At 39.5% G+C, this 16,106-nt stretch overlaps 1 protein-coding gene across 4 annotated transcripts in view; it reads left to right on the top strand.

The window, feature by feature from the left end:
• KAT8 (lysine acetyltransferase 8) overlaps positions 1-16,106 on the top strand; it is a 236,767-nt gene that overhangs the window by 85,245 nt on the left and 135,416 nt on the right. For all 4 annotated transcript variants that reach the window (XM_085618705.1, XM_085618706.1, XM_085618703.1 and 1 more), the window contains exon 5: positions 7,469-7,633. In XM_085618705.1, the coding sequence (XP_085474831.1) occupies positions 7,469-7,633 (165 nt within the window). The remainder of the gene's footprint in view (positions 1-7,468; positions 7,634-16,106) is intronic.

Genomic DNA, 16,106 nt, shown 5'->3' with positions numbered 1-16,106 from the left:
CATGTCTACCAGGCCCCTGTCCCTTAGTCATTCCCTCCCTGATTGGGATAGTGCCCCTGTTTGTCCATAGCACTGACCAGATCGGTCTTTCTCTGCGTCCATGACCAAATTCAGATCGCCCCCCACTACTATTCTCCTGTCTTGTGAGCAGAGGACCTCCGACAATGCCGCCTTGAGAAATTGTTCCTGCCCTGAATTAAGGGCGTATAGGGTACCCACTACCAAAGGAGTACCTCCCACTCAGAGCGTGTGTGCCAGTAGACGGCCTTTTACTTCTGCTACCTTATCGCCCACTGTGCCCTGGAACGTCTTGGCAATCAGTATGGCCACCTCTGCCTTCTTATCCAGTGTGGAGAAATAGAATTGTTGGGGAAAGGCTCTGGACCTCATCCGGTGCCAATCTTTGGAAAGGAGATGGGTCTCTTGCAGAAGACACACTGATGCCCCTAAGTTCTCCAAATAGAACAGGGTGGCCCTCCTGTTAATGGGGTTGTTCAACCCCTTCACATTGAGGGTGAGTATCTGCAGTGTGGAATTTGTCATGATATATGGTCGAGTGACGGCTGCAGAATCTGTAGGAGAATGAGCCCTCTGTCCCCACGTTGACGCCCTTGGGCCCTGAATTCGTTCAAGTGTGAGTCAGGTTCGTGAGGGGACCCCACCCGGGACAGCACATCGGTTCCCCCCGCCCTCCCCACCCTAACCCCAACCACACCCTCGAACATGAGACCTCGTCCCCCTGCCCCTATCCCATCCCCCCACCTCCCTTCCAATCCCTCCCTAACCCTAACCAACAGACCCCAAGGTTCTATTAAAGTCCATTGCCCATCATACAAGTATGCGGGCATGTGGAGAACAGAGATCGTGGTATGTGTGGGGTCCACGTGGGCTTTTGAGGTTGGGGACGCTCTACTCCCTTTTTCACTTGATAGGGATCCCTTGGTGAGCATCTCCTTTAGGGACTTCTCCCATTTCTTCACTGAGGACATCGTTGGGTCACTTGTCAGGTGAGGGTCGTCTCTGGAGGTTGCCGCAGTCTTGGGGCGCATGCATAGCGAAACTGTTGGTGGAGTCGGCCTATGGCTTGTGTTCCCCGCTAGGCCCCGCTTCCCTCAGGCCTCTGTACTCCGTTTCGGGGGTACTGGCTCCCCCAACACTCCGGCTGCCTTTCAGCGTTATCAGGTGCGTGGCTTATTACGGAGCAACACTACACGGCTCTTCATATAATACTCACACTCTATTTCAGTGTGAATATATATCTAGGATTGGATGACAACATATATAATATTGATGCACGTATGACTTTGAGCTCATGTGAACTTCTATCTATACACCATGGTGATGTTTATTTGACTTGACATCTTATCATTGATATCGTGCTTGAAGGGTGGATTTATCAAACGTATATTTAGCCTTGAGAAAGTCATTGTACCTATGTAGTACGGACGAAACACGTGTTGGCTGCTTTGGATACTGGACGGCTGTGTTTGAATACTGGATTTTGGGTTCATAAACCAATAAAGAGGACAATTTCTGAAACTCTGATGATTATTGCATCCTGTCCGGTGATTTTCTTGGAATATTTTGAATCCTCCGAGGACTTTTTTCACATTGTTTCTACACTTATTATAAATATGGGTCCTTAGACCAAATGTTGCATTGAAGGACTTTCTGTACTCTGAAACAAGGTTGTGCTCAGAGAGCTGTTTTTTCTTTAAATAAAGGTGGAACATTTGCCAGGAATTCACAACAGTCTAGCGGACACTTTGAGCAGGGCTTCGAAGTCCTGTCACAAATGGGAATTAGATCAATCATTTGTGGAACACGTATTTCAGATGTGGGGCAGACCAAATTTGGATCTTTTTGCCTCCAGAAACAATCGGAAGTTCCCATTCTTTGCAATTTGGGAACCGGAGAAGGGCTCGTGGGGGAACGCCTTCATGATGAGATGGACAGGGATCTTCGCATGCGCATTTCCCCCCCTTTCCGTTACTTCCAAGACTTCTGCGCAAGCTCAAGATGGAACCATGCTGCATGATTCTCATTGCTCCGCGATGGCCGCGTCAGCATTGGTTCACGGAGCTTCTTCTTCTATCCGAACGCAGACCTATACCGCCTTTCTGCTGTTCCGACCCTGTTATCAATGAGCAAGGAAAAGACACACTGGAATGACATGGTGAGCAAAAAAACGATAGATTTAGGCCCAGATCTCTGTACTGGGGTGAATGTATGATATTGTTCTACATTCTGTCCATCAACTGTTGTTTTTGCATTTGTCACCCCGAGTGGGACGGGTATGCCCAGACGTGGGCCCCGTGCTCTCCATGCCACTGGAATCAAGCTATCCTGGCTGAAGAGGGTTGAAACCCCGAAACCGGTCCTAGTTTCCAGTCCAGGGAGGACCTGGCTTGGCAGTTCGGGCTGGACTGTTCCCATGAGGCACAGGGTCAAGACTGATTTACATATGGCTAGGTTCAAACTGGAATGGCATGGTGAGCAAAAAAACGATGGATTTAGGCCCAGATCTCTGTACTGGGGTGAATGTATGACATTGTTCTGCATTATGTCCATCAACTGTTGTTTTTGCATTTATCAATGAGCAAGGGCCAGAACCTTCATCCTCATCCAGCCCTATTGCATCTACATGTATGGTTTCTAAATCGACTGAATTCAAGGAGCTAGATTTGCCTCAGGATTGTAGAGACATACTTGCAAGGGCAAGAGCTCCTTCTACTCTAAAGACTTATGCTCTGAAATGAGAGTGATTTTGTTCTTGGTGCAGTAACAAAGATATACTCCCATTAACATGCTCTCCAGTTAAAGTTCTTCCTTATCTTCTTTCACTATCTAAGTCTGGTCTTATGTTTACATCTGTTAAGCTACATTTAGCGGCCATCTCGACCTACAGATGTTCTGCAGGAACTGCATCCTTTTGCTCTAATCGCTTGATCAAACAATTCCTAAAGGGTCTTTTGAGAGCTTTTCAGAGCTTTTCCACCCATCAGAGCTCCTCCTGCAGAATGGAGGCTTCACCTGGTTTTACAACAGCTCATGAAGCATCCATTTGAGCCTGTTCACAAAGCTGACCTCAAGTACCTCTCCTGGAAAACGGCTCTTTTAGTGGCACTCACTTCTGCTCGGAGAGTCAGTGAAATTAAGGCTTTTAATATCGAGCAACCTTATTTAAAATTCACCAATGATTATGTTCTCCTCAGAACTAATCCAAAGTTTTTTTCCGGAGGTACCCTCTACATTCCATGTTAATGAGCCTGTTATAATGCGTTCTTTCTTTCCCAATCCGTCTTCCTCTGCTGAAAAGACTTTCCATACCTTGGAAATTCTATATCTCACGTACTGTGTCCATCCGAAAGTCGGATCAATTGTTTATTTCTTATGGTGGTCAAAAGCCAGGAACAGCTGTCACTAAATCCACTATTGCAAGATGGATTGCGTCTGCGATCCAATTCTGCCATACTAAAGCTGGGCATCCTTTGTCTGTGAAACCCAAGGTACATTCCACAAGGGCAGTGTCCTCATCTACTGCTCCTTTTGGAGAAGATTTTCCTTGCTGCGACCTGGAAAAATGTGCACACTTTTACACAGCATTACTGTCTTGATCTGGCGACAGAGGCTAAATCCGCTGTTGGTCAAGCAGTGTTGCGGAACCTTTTTAAATAAGGTAAGCCTCTGTAAAGAGATGATTATATCTTTACATGTTAATATATACAAGGTGTATTGTTTCTTGCTATTTTGATACTATGCTTCATATATATATATATATATATATATATTTTCACTTAAAAAACCATAGGTTTCACACATGTTATAGTTAGCTGGACATTTCACGCGTGAAAAACCATTGAAATTCCCCCGTTATAGTTAGTGCAGGCAACTATAACTCACGCGACCGCAATCCTCTGCTGATGACGTCAGATATTACATCACTGTATTTAGACACCTATTTACCCATGTCTTCTTCCATTAATCTTTAGCTATACATATATTACAAATATTTTTTTTTCAGAAAGACACATATGTCATCAGTGATGTAATATCTGACGTCATCAGCAGAGGATTGCGGTCGCGTGAGTTATAGTTGCCTGCACTAACTATAACGGGGGAATTTCAATGGTTTTTCACGAGTGAAATGTCCAGCTAACTATAACATGTGTGAAACCTATGGTTTTTTAAGTGAATTTGCAAGGTTTTTTAAATGCTAATTCCTAACTATAACGTGTGTGAAACCTATGGTTTTTAAAGTGTGTATATGTTAAAAACATTGACATTAGTTCTTGTCAATGTTTTTAACATTTGCAGTGAACCCCTGAGGAAGGGCCAAATCGCGCCCGAAATGCATTGGGTTAATATTTTTAACTGTTACGGATGTTTTATGTATTCATCATACTGTGGAAAAAGGCCTGGATGGGCATATTTGCAGTAGCAGAAACGGTCGATTACATAAGAGTTCCACATGTGACTATACAATAAAGTGAAGCATTGGATAAAACCTTTTGTTGGAGTACATGGATTAATATTGATTGAAATTTGATTAACTTTAAGTAGCTGGGTCATGATACCACGTAAATGCTGTGCGTTCGGCGGAGCGAAAAATCCTGTTACAGTTCATGTTTTGTTTACGAGTCAGTAGTACTTGGGCAGACTACGTAGCCGATCTGCACGGAAATAATTCAAATGATGGTTTAAACTACAGAAAAGAAGGAAGAACAGGAGTGCACTTGTTTCCCCCCTTAAATTCACCAATCTACATACAGCACAATCACTATTCTCTAGAAGATGTTGACTGACCTACAGATAGTCCTAAAACAATTACGGTTAAAACTCCAAATAACTGCTTATGCACCAAAATATAGATGGCATTGCTCGCCTGCTTGGGGAAATACATTTTGCTTTTCCTTATTTCTCCATACTATGCTCCAAACTCCCAAAACAAATGGCCTCATATGTGCACTATACCCAATTATACAACACTCCAAGATGGCTCAGGCCTGAACACCATCTGGAGCGAGACCGATATTCCCGAATACGAAAATGGAGAAAGCACTTTCTTCAGATGCCTCTGGGATAAAAATGGTGATCATTCAGAACGTCGACACAGCAGATCCAATGTGTATTGCAACTGCTCCAGACCCCAGACTTTGCTCCTTGTTTTCTTACAAGGAAAAGGTAGGGCTCATCCTCTAGACTTGTCGCTTGTATGTTTATTGTGTATCCTATACAAACGAGCAACTAATATTCCTCGCAGTTAAAAATTTGGTGTGCAGCGGCAACTGACAGCCTAATCTCAACTAAGGATGGTATTCTTTATCCCTTGCTACATTGTAATTTATAATCTACTAACCCCTGATAGGCCACTAAAATGCACATCAGCAGTGTAGCTAACATGGGCACCTTTGGGCAACCTATACACTTCCCTCCTATACTGTTAGTGACGTGTTTAAAGAAGGTCACCAGGTTAGGGCATAATTCCTACAGTCCTGCAAAAGGCTAAAACTAAGGAACCGAAGCACTGATGTGTAATACAATTTCATTTTTCTGGTTTCCTCTGTTTTATCTGTCCACGAACGTGACGCGCAGTCTCACGCAAGTGCAACTATGCTTACTGCGCCCATATAAACTTTTAAAGTACACCCCCTCTCTCTGATTCCCTTGCAGCGCCAACAATTCAACTAGGATCAATCCAGGACATTATTCTGTACATTAAGCAGGATATACTTAGCTGAATTGCACTAAAAAGAGGTATCAATCCCTCTTGAATGCCAGTGGACGAATGTTACAAAGTGTTATTAGCACATGACTGACTGTATATATGGTCTAAGCATTTTTCGTTCTCCCTACTTTAACTTATTCTTATTTCCATGGTCTGTTTCTGGGGGGGGGATTCTTAGTGGAAACTAATTGGGATATGGGCACCACAGAAATCTACCCCGTCCCCTTGTTCCTCCCCTTTTCACCTTTGAACACTAAGCAAAGCAAATCTTTTCAGAACCTGAGAACGTGCCTTAAAATCACAGCTCACAAAGGTGAAATGTACACATATGTGTAAATATATAAAATTTATGTTCTAAAATAATGTTTAATTATATTGGATTTTCAGCCTTGAGAAAGCTTCAGCCGTAAGTGTTGGCTATTTAAAGTATGAATAAAATGCAGTACAACCTGCAAATACTGTGTATATAATAAAATGACACAATATACAATTAAGTGCACAGAAGTATTCTTGTCTTTAATTTTGGATGCCTAACAACCGTGATTTTTAGGATTCAGGGAACATAAATAACAGGAAGACAACAAACATCACAATTAAGAAAGCCATTTCCTGTAAACTGATACTTGTTTGGTAGGTTTTTCCATCTCTAAACAATCTGCTTCTAGCCTAATTGCACCAATCTCATTCTGCTGTGAAATATGACCTCTAGTTTAGCCTAGGGTCCACTCAATTGGAGGTGAAGGTGATCCTATGGTCAAATGACTCTAGTTTAAGCAGTCTGCTGATGTGGTATGTTGGTCACAAGTTTGGAACCTGGCACATTAAAACTTTAATCCTTCATAGGTTGACTGAGAAACATTAGGCTGGGTAAATAAAATGTTTTATTTGCAGCGCTTAGACGCAGCAAAAGCTGTAGCTTCACGCTCCATATAAAATTAATTGCTATAAACACTACCCTTTACCTCTAAAGCACTAGTGATGAAGGTCATTCTAAACTTTAAGTTTGATGCATAGTATTTACTGTCGTAAATGCCCAGACTGTGACGTTGTAGCTTTTACTAGTAAGGGCGAACCTACGTATTAGTTTTAGTTTACCTAGAAACTCTCACTCTTTGAATTCTATTTGCACTGTTTTACTTTATGTTCTTGCAATCCCATCTCTTTGTGGAAGTACTGTTTGCGATTCTAGTCTGGAGATAAATTATGAACTTCCTTAATGAATTACAGAAAGTTATTTGCAGTCTTCAGATTTGCCATCTCGTCCGTTTTTACTATATTCCTAAGTGAATTGCTGTTGCTCCCGTTGTCTGTTAACTAGTCCCTATGCTCCCAAGTTGTACATAAATGGCTGACATAAAGCAAAGCATGTTGGGCACTACCAATTTGTCAGCTTCGGGTAAGAGCCACATTACCCCTTAGGGTATCTTATTTGATTTTTGCGACTGTTTTATTTTTTGTTTTTAAAAGTTCTCCCAGCCACTTGTCAACCAACGAAATTAACAGATTTTAACCAATGCCTACTTTATCAACCACTCGAAAGCACTATATAGTGAAATAAACACAAAACGTTATGCCCTGTTGTATAGAACCATGGTTAACTGTTCAATTTGTATTATTTTATACTCGAAAGTTGAATAATTCACTTGGAAAAGAACACCACAGGCAGAACTGTAGATAACATGCATTTGAACCTGTTATCTTGTTTTCTTTTCCATTATGATAAAACTTCTGTTTCTGAAGATAACAAAAGTGAAGTATGTGGATAAGATACACATTGGCAACTTTGAGATCGATGCCTGGTACTTTTCTCCCTTCCCTGAGGACTATGGAAAGCAGCCCAAGCTATGGATTTGCGAGTACTGCTTGAAGTACATGAAGTTTGAAAAAAGCTACAGATATCACCTGGTAAGTCTTGCACATGAAGAGGGAACCCATGTGCTGGTACGTGGCCACCCTTTTGGGTAAAATTCTTTGGGTTTGTAGAAAGAGTAAACAAAATGTTATTAATGTGTTGTGTTTCACAATGAAATTATCTGTTGTGATGATGTTTCTAATTACTGGATTTCCTGATGTTAAATTACCAGCCAGGTTACTGTTAGCTGGTGATCAGATTAGTGACCTATCAGATAAACCCCTAGGCCTCCGTTCCTATTGATGAGGATGAGCCAATAGATAAGTGAATCTTCCTATGATTGGCTTTCCACAATTTCGTTCACCACTGTCCTTGTAGACTTGGCCATAATACTTGGCAGAAGAACTTTTGTCACATAGAACGTATGCCCTGAAGAAAAAGACTCTCATTGAACCAAAGGTCAATAATTAACTTGTGCTTAAGCCTGCTGACAAAGGTGGTGGTATTGTTTTTCAGGATGTTTACCAGTATAACGCAGAAATCCATGAACCATATGAAAGTGCCACTCATTACAATGATCTCCGCCATAATCCACTTCCTGAGATAAAAAAAAAGATATGCTTCTACTTCAAATGCCAAACAGGAAGGTTCCTTGAGTAACCCGACATAGCAATTCCTTGACAATACTCCCCCCCAATATTGTATACACTACATAAAATACATAAGAATGCATCTAAACCCCTGGATACACCTATATTATCTGGATCTGTGCCCTTACTTGAGCCAATTTGCATGTACATTAATTGTCATTTAAAAAACAATTTTCAATTTCATTTCATCCATAACTTTGTACCATGACCAGGATTTGTCAGAAAGAATTCTCATGATCAACGTGATCGAAAACTCCGATTTGATCCCTCTATGCAACTATTAATCACCATGAAGACATTCTCTCTATACCAGTATACTACATGAACATTATTACTGTCATTTGACCGGCCTTAAACTTCAGAATCCATCTTAAAACCCCACTTTCTTTATAGTTTATCTTCGTATTGCACTCTCCGTAAACTATTTCCTACAAATGTTTTTTGAATGTGAGGCAATTTGTACTCTTATTCAATCAAATGCATACCTTCATGGAATCGTCCTTTGGAGGAGGTACAGTGACAATGTCTTTTAGCTTTATTTGAACAATTTTAAAGTCTTTTCACGCCTTACTAAAATTTTTGTTGTAACTTAGGACACTCTGGAGACAGCATACTTATTTTTTTTTTTTTTTTGTAACTTAACAAGGGTACCCCTAAAAAACATTTCCTATTCTAGGGTTTTAAAGCAAAAAATTTTTTGAGCAGAACTTAATAGGAAACAATTCACCATCTATATTGCACAGACATCTGAACTTTTTGCTTATGATTATCCATTGATTAAGTATGACAACTCTTGCATATATCATTAATTCATTTTATTTCTTGTTTTTTGCAATTCTGTTTATATATATATATACACATGTACAAAACCTTACTTTGTGTACGTTTTATAGCATAATTATCATGTCATACTTCAATGTAAACATTTGCATTCGCATTGTACATTAGATAATCAATAAGAGACTAGAGTTAATAGGAAAACCAAACGAAAGAAATAACAAAAACAGAAAATAATAATGTGTTATGGCTAATATTTTTTTGTTTCTACGCGCGTTTCGGCGATCAGCCTTCTTCAGGTAGCCATAATCCTGATGCCTCCTATGGTAAAAGAAAATAAACTATAATAGTCTGTGCAAACCATGACATCCTAACAGTGCATAATCATAATTATAAAGAATATATGTACACATTTATTTACAAATTATTACATACAAATATCTATTTACAATTTCATACCTATTCCTATACATATTAGATTATATTCATTTCCAAATCATTATAGCTGCCTATACTTTTCAAAGTAGTTAATTTTGAAGCAGGAGCTCAGTTTTGGGGAAACTCAAAGCATTCAGTTTGAAATAATGTTGTTGGTGGCTCTTCACTTTTTTATATAATACGGTATTTTGAATCTATCGTATTTTGCACTGTGATAAGACTCTTCAACTCCTCCCCTTGTTTTGAGACTGATAGTGTATATCTATATAATCGACACGACCTTATTCTATAATATATGAGGTTATCATTATATTTGAAATATAGACGAGTTTCATTAGGGTTCTATTCCTTTTCTCTTTACGCGCTCTACATATTATATATCGTTTCATTTCATTACCTTAGGGCGTCTGATCACTCGTATCTATTCTATTGAATACAGGTCCGTAGATGTTAACTTATCTTTTCATTTTGTCACCGCCAAAGGGTTGTGGTCAGAGTTCTACAACAGGGAAAAAGTACGATTTTAGGGCTGATGCTATCGCACATTCGGGTCCATTATACTTGCATAATTTCGACTGACTTACTTTATGAGATATTTTCTCTGACACTGAGCAGGGCAAAATGATAGTGACGTGCATCTGAAACGGCTCAAGGCTGGATTGGTATGGTTTCTATGGGAGACATAACATTTTGGTATCCTAGTATTGATATGTTTATTTTTATTTTTATTTTTAAGGGCAAAACATTCATGACTGACCTTTTTAGTTCATATTAATTTTCTTAGATACTTACTCGAGCACAGTGTCAATGTATGGTCACCGGATTGTTCCGTCCTAAATCTGGCGTGTCTATCAACTTGTTGACATATTAACGGTTAGGTGAAGAGTAATGACGTAGTCTGGGGGAGAGAGAAGTCAACTTAAATCTAGACGGATCTTAAGACTTACTACGGTGTTAATAGGTGGAAAGAGCTACTTTTAATCTCTTTATAAGTGTAATCGCAAAATTGCACTCACCAGAACAGTAACGTTATTTGCTTTAGTGAGTCACAGCATATATAATGATTGCTCGTTGTTCGTGTATTATCCCAAAACGGTTCGCGGTGACGTCGTCTGTAAATAAGAGTATTTAAATTGAATTAATGGTTATAGTCTGTCTTATATTATGCGAACTTGTTCGCGTTATCTTCTCTGTTGATGCTAGTTGTTAAGAAGCTTGATTCTCACTCACCAGAGGTTCGTCATATTCTTATTCAGAGTTTTCCGTTCCCCGCTTCATCGCTCTCCTGTGGACGTGTCAGCCTGCATTCGCTATCCGGCAATCTCGTTATATTGTGCAAGCCTTTCTGTCATTGGCTGCTTTGTATTCCGTGTTAGCCTATCACGCGCCATTTTGCAATCCTTTCCACTTGGTAAGGTTATATTGACATAATCGATTGGACACAGATATAATTGGGTTTTTAAAAAGCCGCCAATCATACGTGGCCCGATTACCGCGTGTACAGAAGATCTTAAAGGTGTAGGTTTCTTACGGTGAAAATCCACTTGGGGCAATCATAATGCCTTATATTTAGATACAAAAAAAGTTATGTATTTAGGTTGAGATGCTGCATTATTTATATTTTCGCAACTTGCCTCTGTGCCTTACTCACAAGTTTGTCAAAAAAATGTCAGAATGTCTATTCAGTATATTAAACTCATTCCGAGTTTCTACATGGTTCTTTATGATGTTTCTTATCATTTTGTACATGCATCATATCAGTTGTTGTAACGAATGGCTTGACTCCACGGTATCTCATTATTTAACCCTTGTTTATATGTGTCCAGGGAGAAAATCCAGAAGACTTCCCTTCTTTTCCGTATCTCCATGCCCTTCGCTCCACTGGTATTAATCTTTTCCAGTATTAACCATTTTAATTGTTCTGTGGTGTGATTGAGATCAATGAAATGTTGCACTAGTGGTGCTTGAAGTTTTTTTGTTTTGATTGCAGACCTGTGTTCTGTTAGGCGGGTTGCCATAGACCTTGATGTTTCCCCTATGTATGTTTTCTTACAGGGGCATTGGATTGCATATATTATGTTAGTCGTTTTGCAATTTGTTAGGTTCTGCAAATGTATTTCAACTCCATTAATGGAGTATTGTTTCACCTCTAGTGCAGATTTACAGGCTAGGCAGGACATACATCGATAGTTTCCTTTTACTGTGTGTAAACCTTCAATACTAGATTGTGTGATAGTAGTTATCGGTTTCTGCATACGGGATCTTGTCACCAGATCCTTCAAGTTTTTGTTTTTTCGGTACGCAAACATTGGTTTGGGTAGGCAGTTTGAATCACTCCTTGTGGCATTTAAGATGTGCCAGTTGGAGTTTACAATTTGTCGTACGGATTCATTCATGGTTGAGTATTTCATAACCATCACCAAACGTTTTTGTTCTTTTGGAGGTTTCTTATTCAGTAAGCATTGGCGATCGAAATACCGGGCCCTTTTAAAGGAGTCACGTACTAGTCTCCTTGGATAGCCCCTAGCTATAAATTTCGCCTTCATGATGACCGATTGCTTATCATAGTCCTCTATGTTGGTGCAGTTCCTCCGAAGTCGGAGGAATTGCCCAAAAGGGATAGTTGACTTCTGTACTGATGGGTGATAGCTGGAGAAGTGCAGGAGCGTGTTCCTTGCTGTGGGCTTTGTAAATAAATCAACCACTAGCTGTTGTCCGGTGGATTTGATTATTACATCTAAAAATTCAACTTTATGTCTGTCACTCACTGCCACAAAACGGATATTTGGATCGCAAAGATTTAACCAGGAAATAAATTCCGTTAGATCTTCTTCTGTCCCATTCCAGATGTAGAAGACATCATCTATGAATCTAGACCAGTTAGTGATGGATTCACTAAATGGTGCAACTTCATTGTATACAAACTGATCTTCATAGTACGCCATAAAGATGTTTGCTACCGTGGGTGCACAGGAAGCACCCATGCTTACTCCTTGCGTTTGTTGGTACAGTGCACCATTAAATTCAAAGGTGTTCTCTTGAAGGATGATTTGAAGACATTCCAGTAAAAATTGTGCAGGGCAGTCTATTTCATAGGTTTCAATGAACCATTCTACTGCTGTTAATGCTGCTGCTTGTGGCACATTACTATATAATGCCTCAATATCCATGGTAACCAACAATTGTGAAGATTGGTTGATGCTGATTTGTTCAATCTTGTTGATAATGTCAACTGTGTCCCTTATATATGATTTGGTTTTGGGGATATAGGGACGTAGTATGGCATCGACGTATTTAGATAACGTCTCTGTTGCCGACCCAATAGTGGTCACAATGGGCCTGTACGGTGGATTGGTGACATTCTTATGGATTTTCGGTATATCATATATTGCAGCCGTTTTTGGTTTCGGTACATTTAGGAAAAGCGATTCTTGCTCACAGATGGCCCCTTCTTCTAAGCCTTTTGTTGTTAGGTCTCTTATTAATTTGGACACTCGTTTGGTTGGGTCAACACTGATGGGGGTATAGTGCTTTCTATCAGACAACATCGTGGTCATATTGGTGACATATCGGTCTGTATCTATTACTACTATTCCCCCACCTTTGTCGCAGCTTTTGATAGTAATGCCCGTATTGTTTTTGAGTTTCATAAGGGCTTGGTATTCCTCACGAGGTATGTTGTATCTGGGTGCTGGAATAAATTTTGTGGCTGTTGTTATTTTGTTAAATACCACATGTTCGAAGATAGCCACCTCAGGTCCTACCTGTTCCAGAGTGGGAGTGAACGTGGATGGAGGTGCTAGCCCTGATCTGTTAGGAGTACCTGTTATTTGAGGGGGCCTATCCTCAAAGAAGGCCCGCAATCTGATCTTGCGAAAAAATGAGATAAGGTCTTGGAATAGTTCAAACTTGTTCGCTTTGGTGTGTGGGATGAAAGATAATCCCTTTGTTAAGATTGATTCAGTCTGGCTGTCAATATCGATGGTACTTAAATTGAAAATTGGAATTTGATTTATTCGCGCCAATAGTGGGCATGTCTGGTCGTCAGAACTTGTGGGTCGTCCTGGTAGAAACTCTGTGTTTGGGGGTAGTTGTATCCCTGCTGATAAGCGCCCCGTTGACGTCGTTGGTACCGGGGTCGCCATCTGGTTCTTTGGGTTCCTCGCCGGGCTAAAAAACCTGGTCGATCACCCCTATTATCCCCTTGGCCCTGACGATTTCCTATGTTGGCTTGATATTGATTGAAACCTTCTCCTTCTGAATCCGTGGTGTCCGAGAAGGTTACTATTTTCTTAGTGGGCCTATCATTCCTAGACTGAAACTGATCCTCCTCTACTGGTAGCTGTTGGTAAAAGTTGTCTGCCAGGTATGGATAGATTTTTTCTTGGGTGGTATATCTTACATCTTTTTTTAGTTTATCTGTTTTTCGTTTCATCAGGTATTCCTGGTAAGATACCATCTCAGCTTCTACCTCTTCTAGTTTCTTTTTCGCCTCCTCGATTGCTTGGTCATTTTTGATTTTATTTTCTAATTCCTGGATTTCTTCCATTAGTGTTTGTATCATCTCTTTAGATGTTTCTACTATAAGGATCATTAGATCCCGAGAGCATCTATTTGCTATATGTGACCAGCGTTCTAGGAATTTGCGAATTTTAACAAATAGACTTGGGATGTTTCTTACCCTTAGCCCTTGCGGAATAACTCCTACCTTAAGGTACTCCAACATGAAATGACCATGCATTTCAATGCGTTTGGCTTTCTTCTTTATTGCTGTCAATTTATTGAGGTCTTCATTACCTATAGTGCTGGCTCGGAGCCCCATTTGGCCACTTACGGTGAAATCGCCTAATAAAGACACTAGGTCCTCATCTGAAAAACCGAATGTTTGGAGTTTCTCCATTTTCTTAAGAAATAAATGCAAGGAAGTACTGCTTGTTGTATTATCCTGCTACCGTATTAGAGGATCTCCACCATAAAGATCGGTAACCCCAGTATATCAGAATGCTAATTATTACCGTATGTATTTGGAAATGAATTTACATATGCACTTTTACACTAACTATGTACAAGCTACCCCACATGGACCGGCCATGGAGAAAATATGTTGTAACTTAACAAGGGTACCCCTAAAAAACATTTCCTATTCTAGGGTTTTAAAGCAAAAATTTTTTTTTTGAGCAGAACTTAATAGGAAACAATTCACCATCTATATTGCACAGACATCTGTTATGTCTCCCATAGAAACCATACCAATCCAGCCTTGAGCCGTTTCAGATGCACGTCACTATCATTTTGCCCTGCTCAGTGTCAGAGAAAATATCTCATAAAGTAAGTCAGTCGAAATTATGCAAGTATAATGGACCCGAATGTGCGATAGCATCAGCCCTAAAATCGTACTTTTTCCCTGTTGTAGAACTCTGACCACAACCCTTTGGCGGTGAAAAAATGAAAAGATAAGTTAACATCTACGGACCTGTATTCAATAGAATAGATACGAGTGATCAGACGCCCTAAGGTAATGAAATGAAACGATATATAATATGTAGAGCGCGTAAAGAGAAAAGGAATAGAACCCTAATGAAACTCGTCTATATTTCAAATATAATGATAACCTCATATATTATAGAATAAGGTCGTGTCGATTATATAGATATACACTATCAGTCTCAAAACAAGGGGAGGAGTTGAAGAGTCTTATCACAGTGCAAAATACGATAGATTCAAAATACCGTATTATATAAAAAAGTGAAGAGCCACCAACAACATTATTTCAAACTGAATGCTTTGAGTTTCCCCAAAACTGAGCTCCTGCTTCAAAATTAACTACTTTGAAAAGTATAGGCAGCTATAATGATTTGGAAATGAATATAATCTAATATGTATAGGAATAGGTATGAAATTGTAAATAGATATTTGTATGTAATAATTTGTAAATAAATGTGTACATATATTCTTTATAATTATGATTATGCACTGTTAGGATGTCATGGTTTGCACAGACTATTATAGTTTATTTTCTTTTACCATAGGAGGCATCAGGATTATGGCTACCTGAAGAAGGCTGATCGCCGAAACGCGCGTAGAAACAAAAAAATATTAGCCATAACACATTATTATTTTCTGTTTTTGTTATTTCTTTCGTTTGGTTTTCCTATTAACTCTAGTCTCTTATTGATTATCTAATGTACAATGCGAATGCAAATGTTTACATTGAAGTATGACATGATAATTATGCTATAAAACGTACACAAAGTAAGGTTTTGTACATGTGTATATATATATATAAACAGAATTGCAAAAAACAAGAAATAAAATGAATTAATGATATATGCAAGAGTTGTCATACTTAATCAATGGATAATCATAAGCAAAAAGTTCAGATGTCTGTGCAATATAGATGGTGAATTGTTTCCTATTAAGTTCTGCTCAAAAAAAAAAAAAAAAAAAAAAAAAAAAGACAGCATACTTATTTTCCAGCAGCCCAGCTCCTGCATATCAGATTGCATAACAAAGGCTATACACATAGGTTGGCATGGCAGCCAATGAAAAGGGCTTCGTATTGCTTTATGGAGGAACTGCTGACACCAAATGTATTAAGGGCAGGCGACCTTACCCTTGATCTTCCCATGTTCTCAGATTCATTTGCTAATTAGAGACACCT

The sequence above is a fragment of the Triturus cristatus genome, chromosome 7 (assembly GCF_964204655.1).
Source record: "Triturus cristatus chromosome 7, aTriCri1.1, whole genome shotgun sequence".
Classification (NCBI taxonomy): domain Eukaryota; kingdom Metazoa; phylum Chordata; class Amphibia; order Caudata; family Salamandridae; genus Triturus; species Triturus cristatus.
This window is presented reverse-complemented; position numbering and strand designations above follow the sequence as displayed.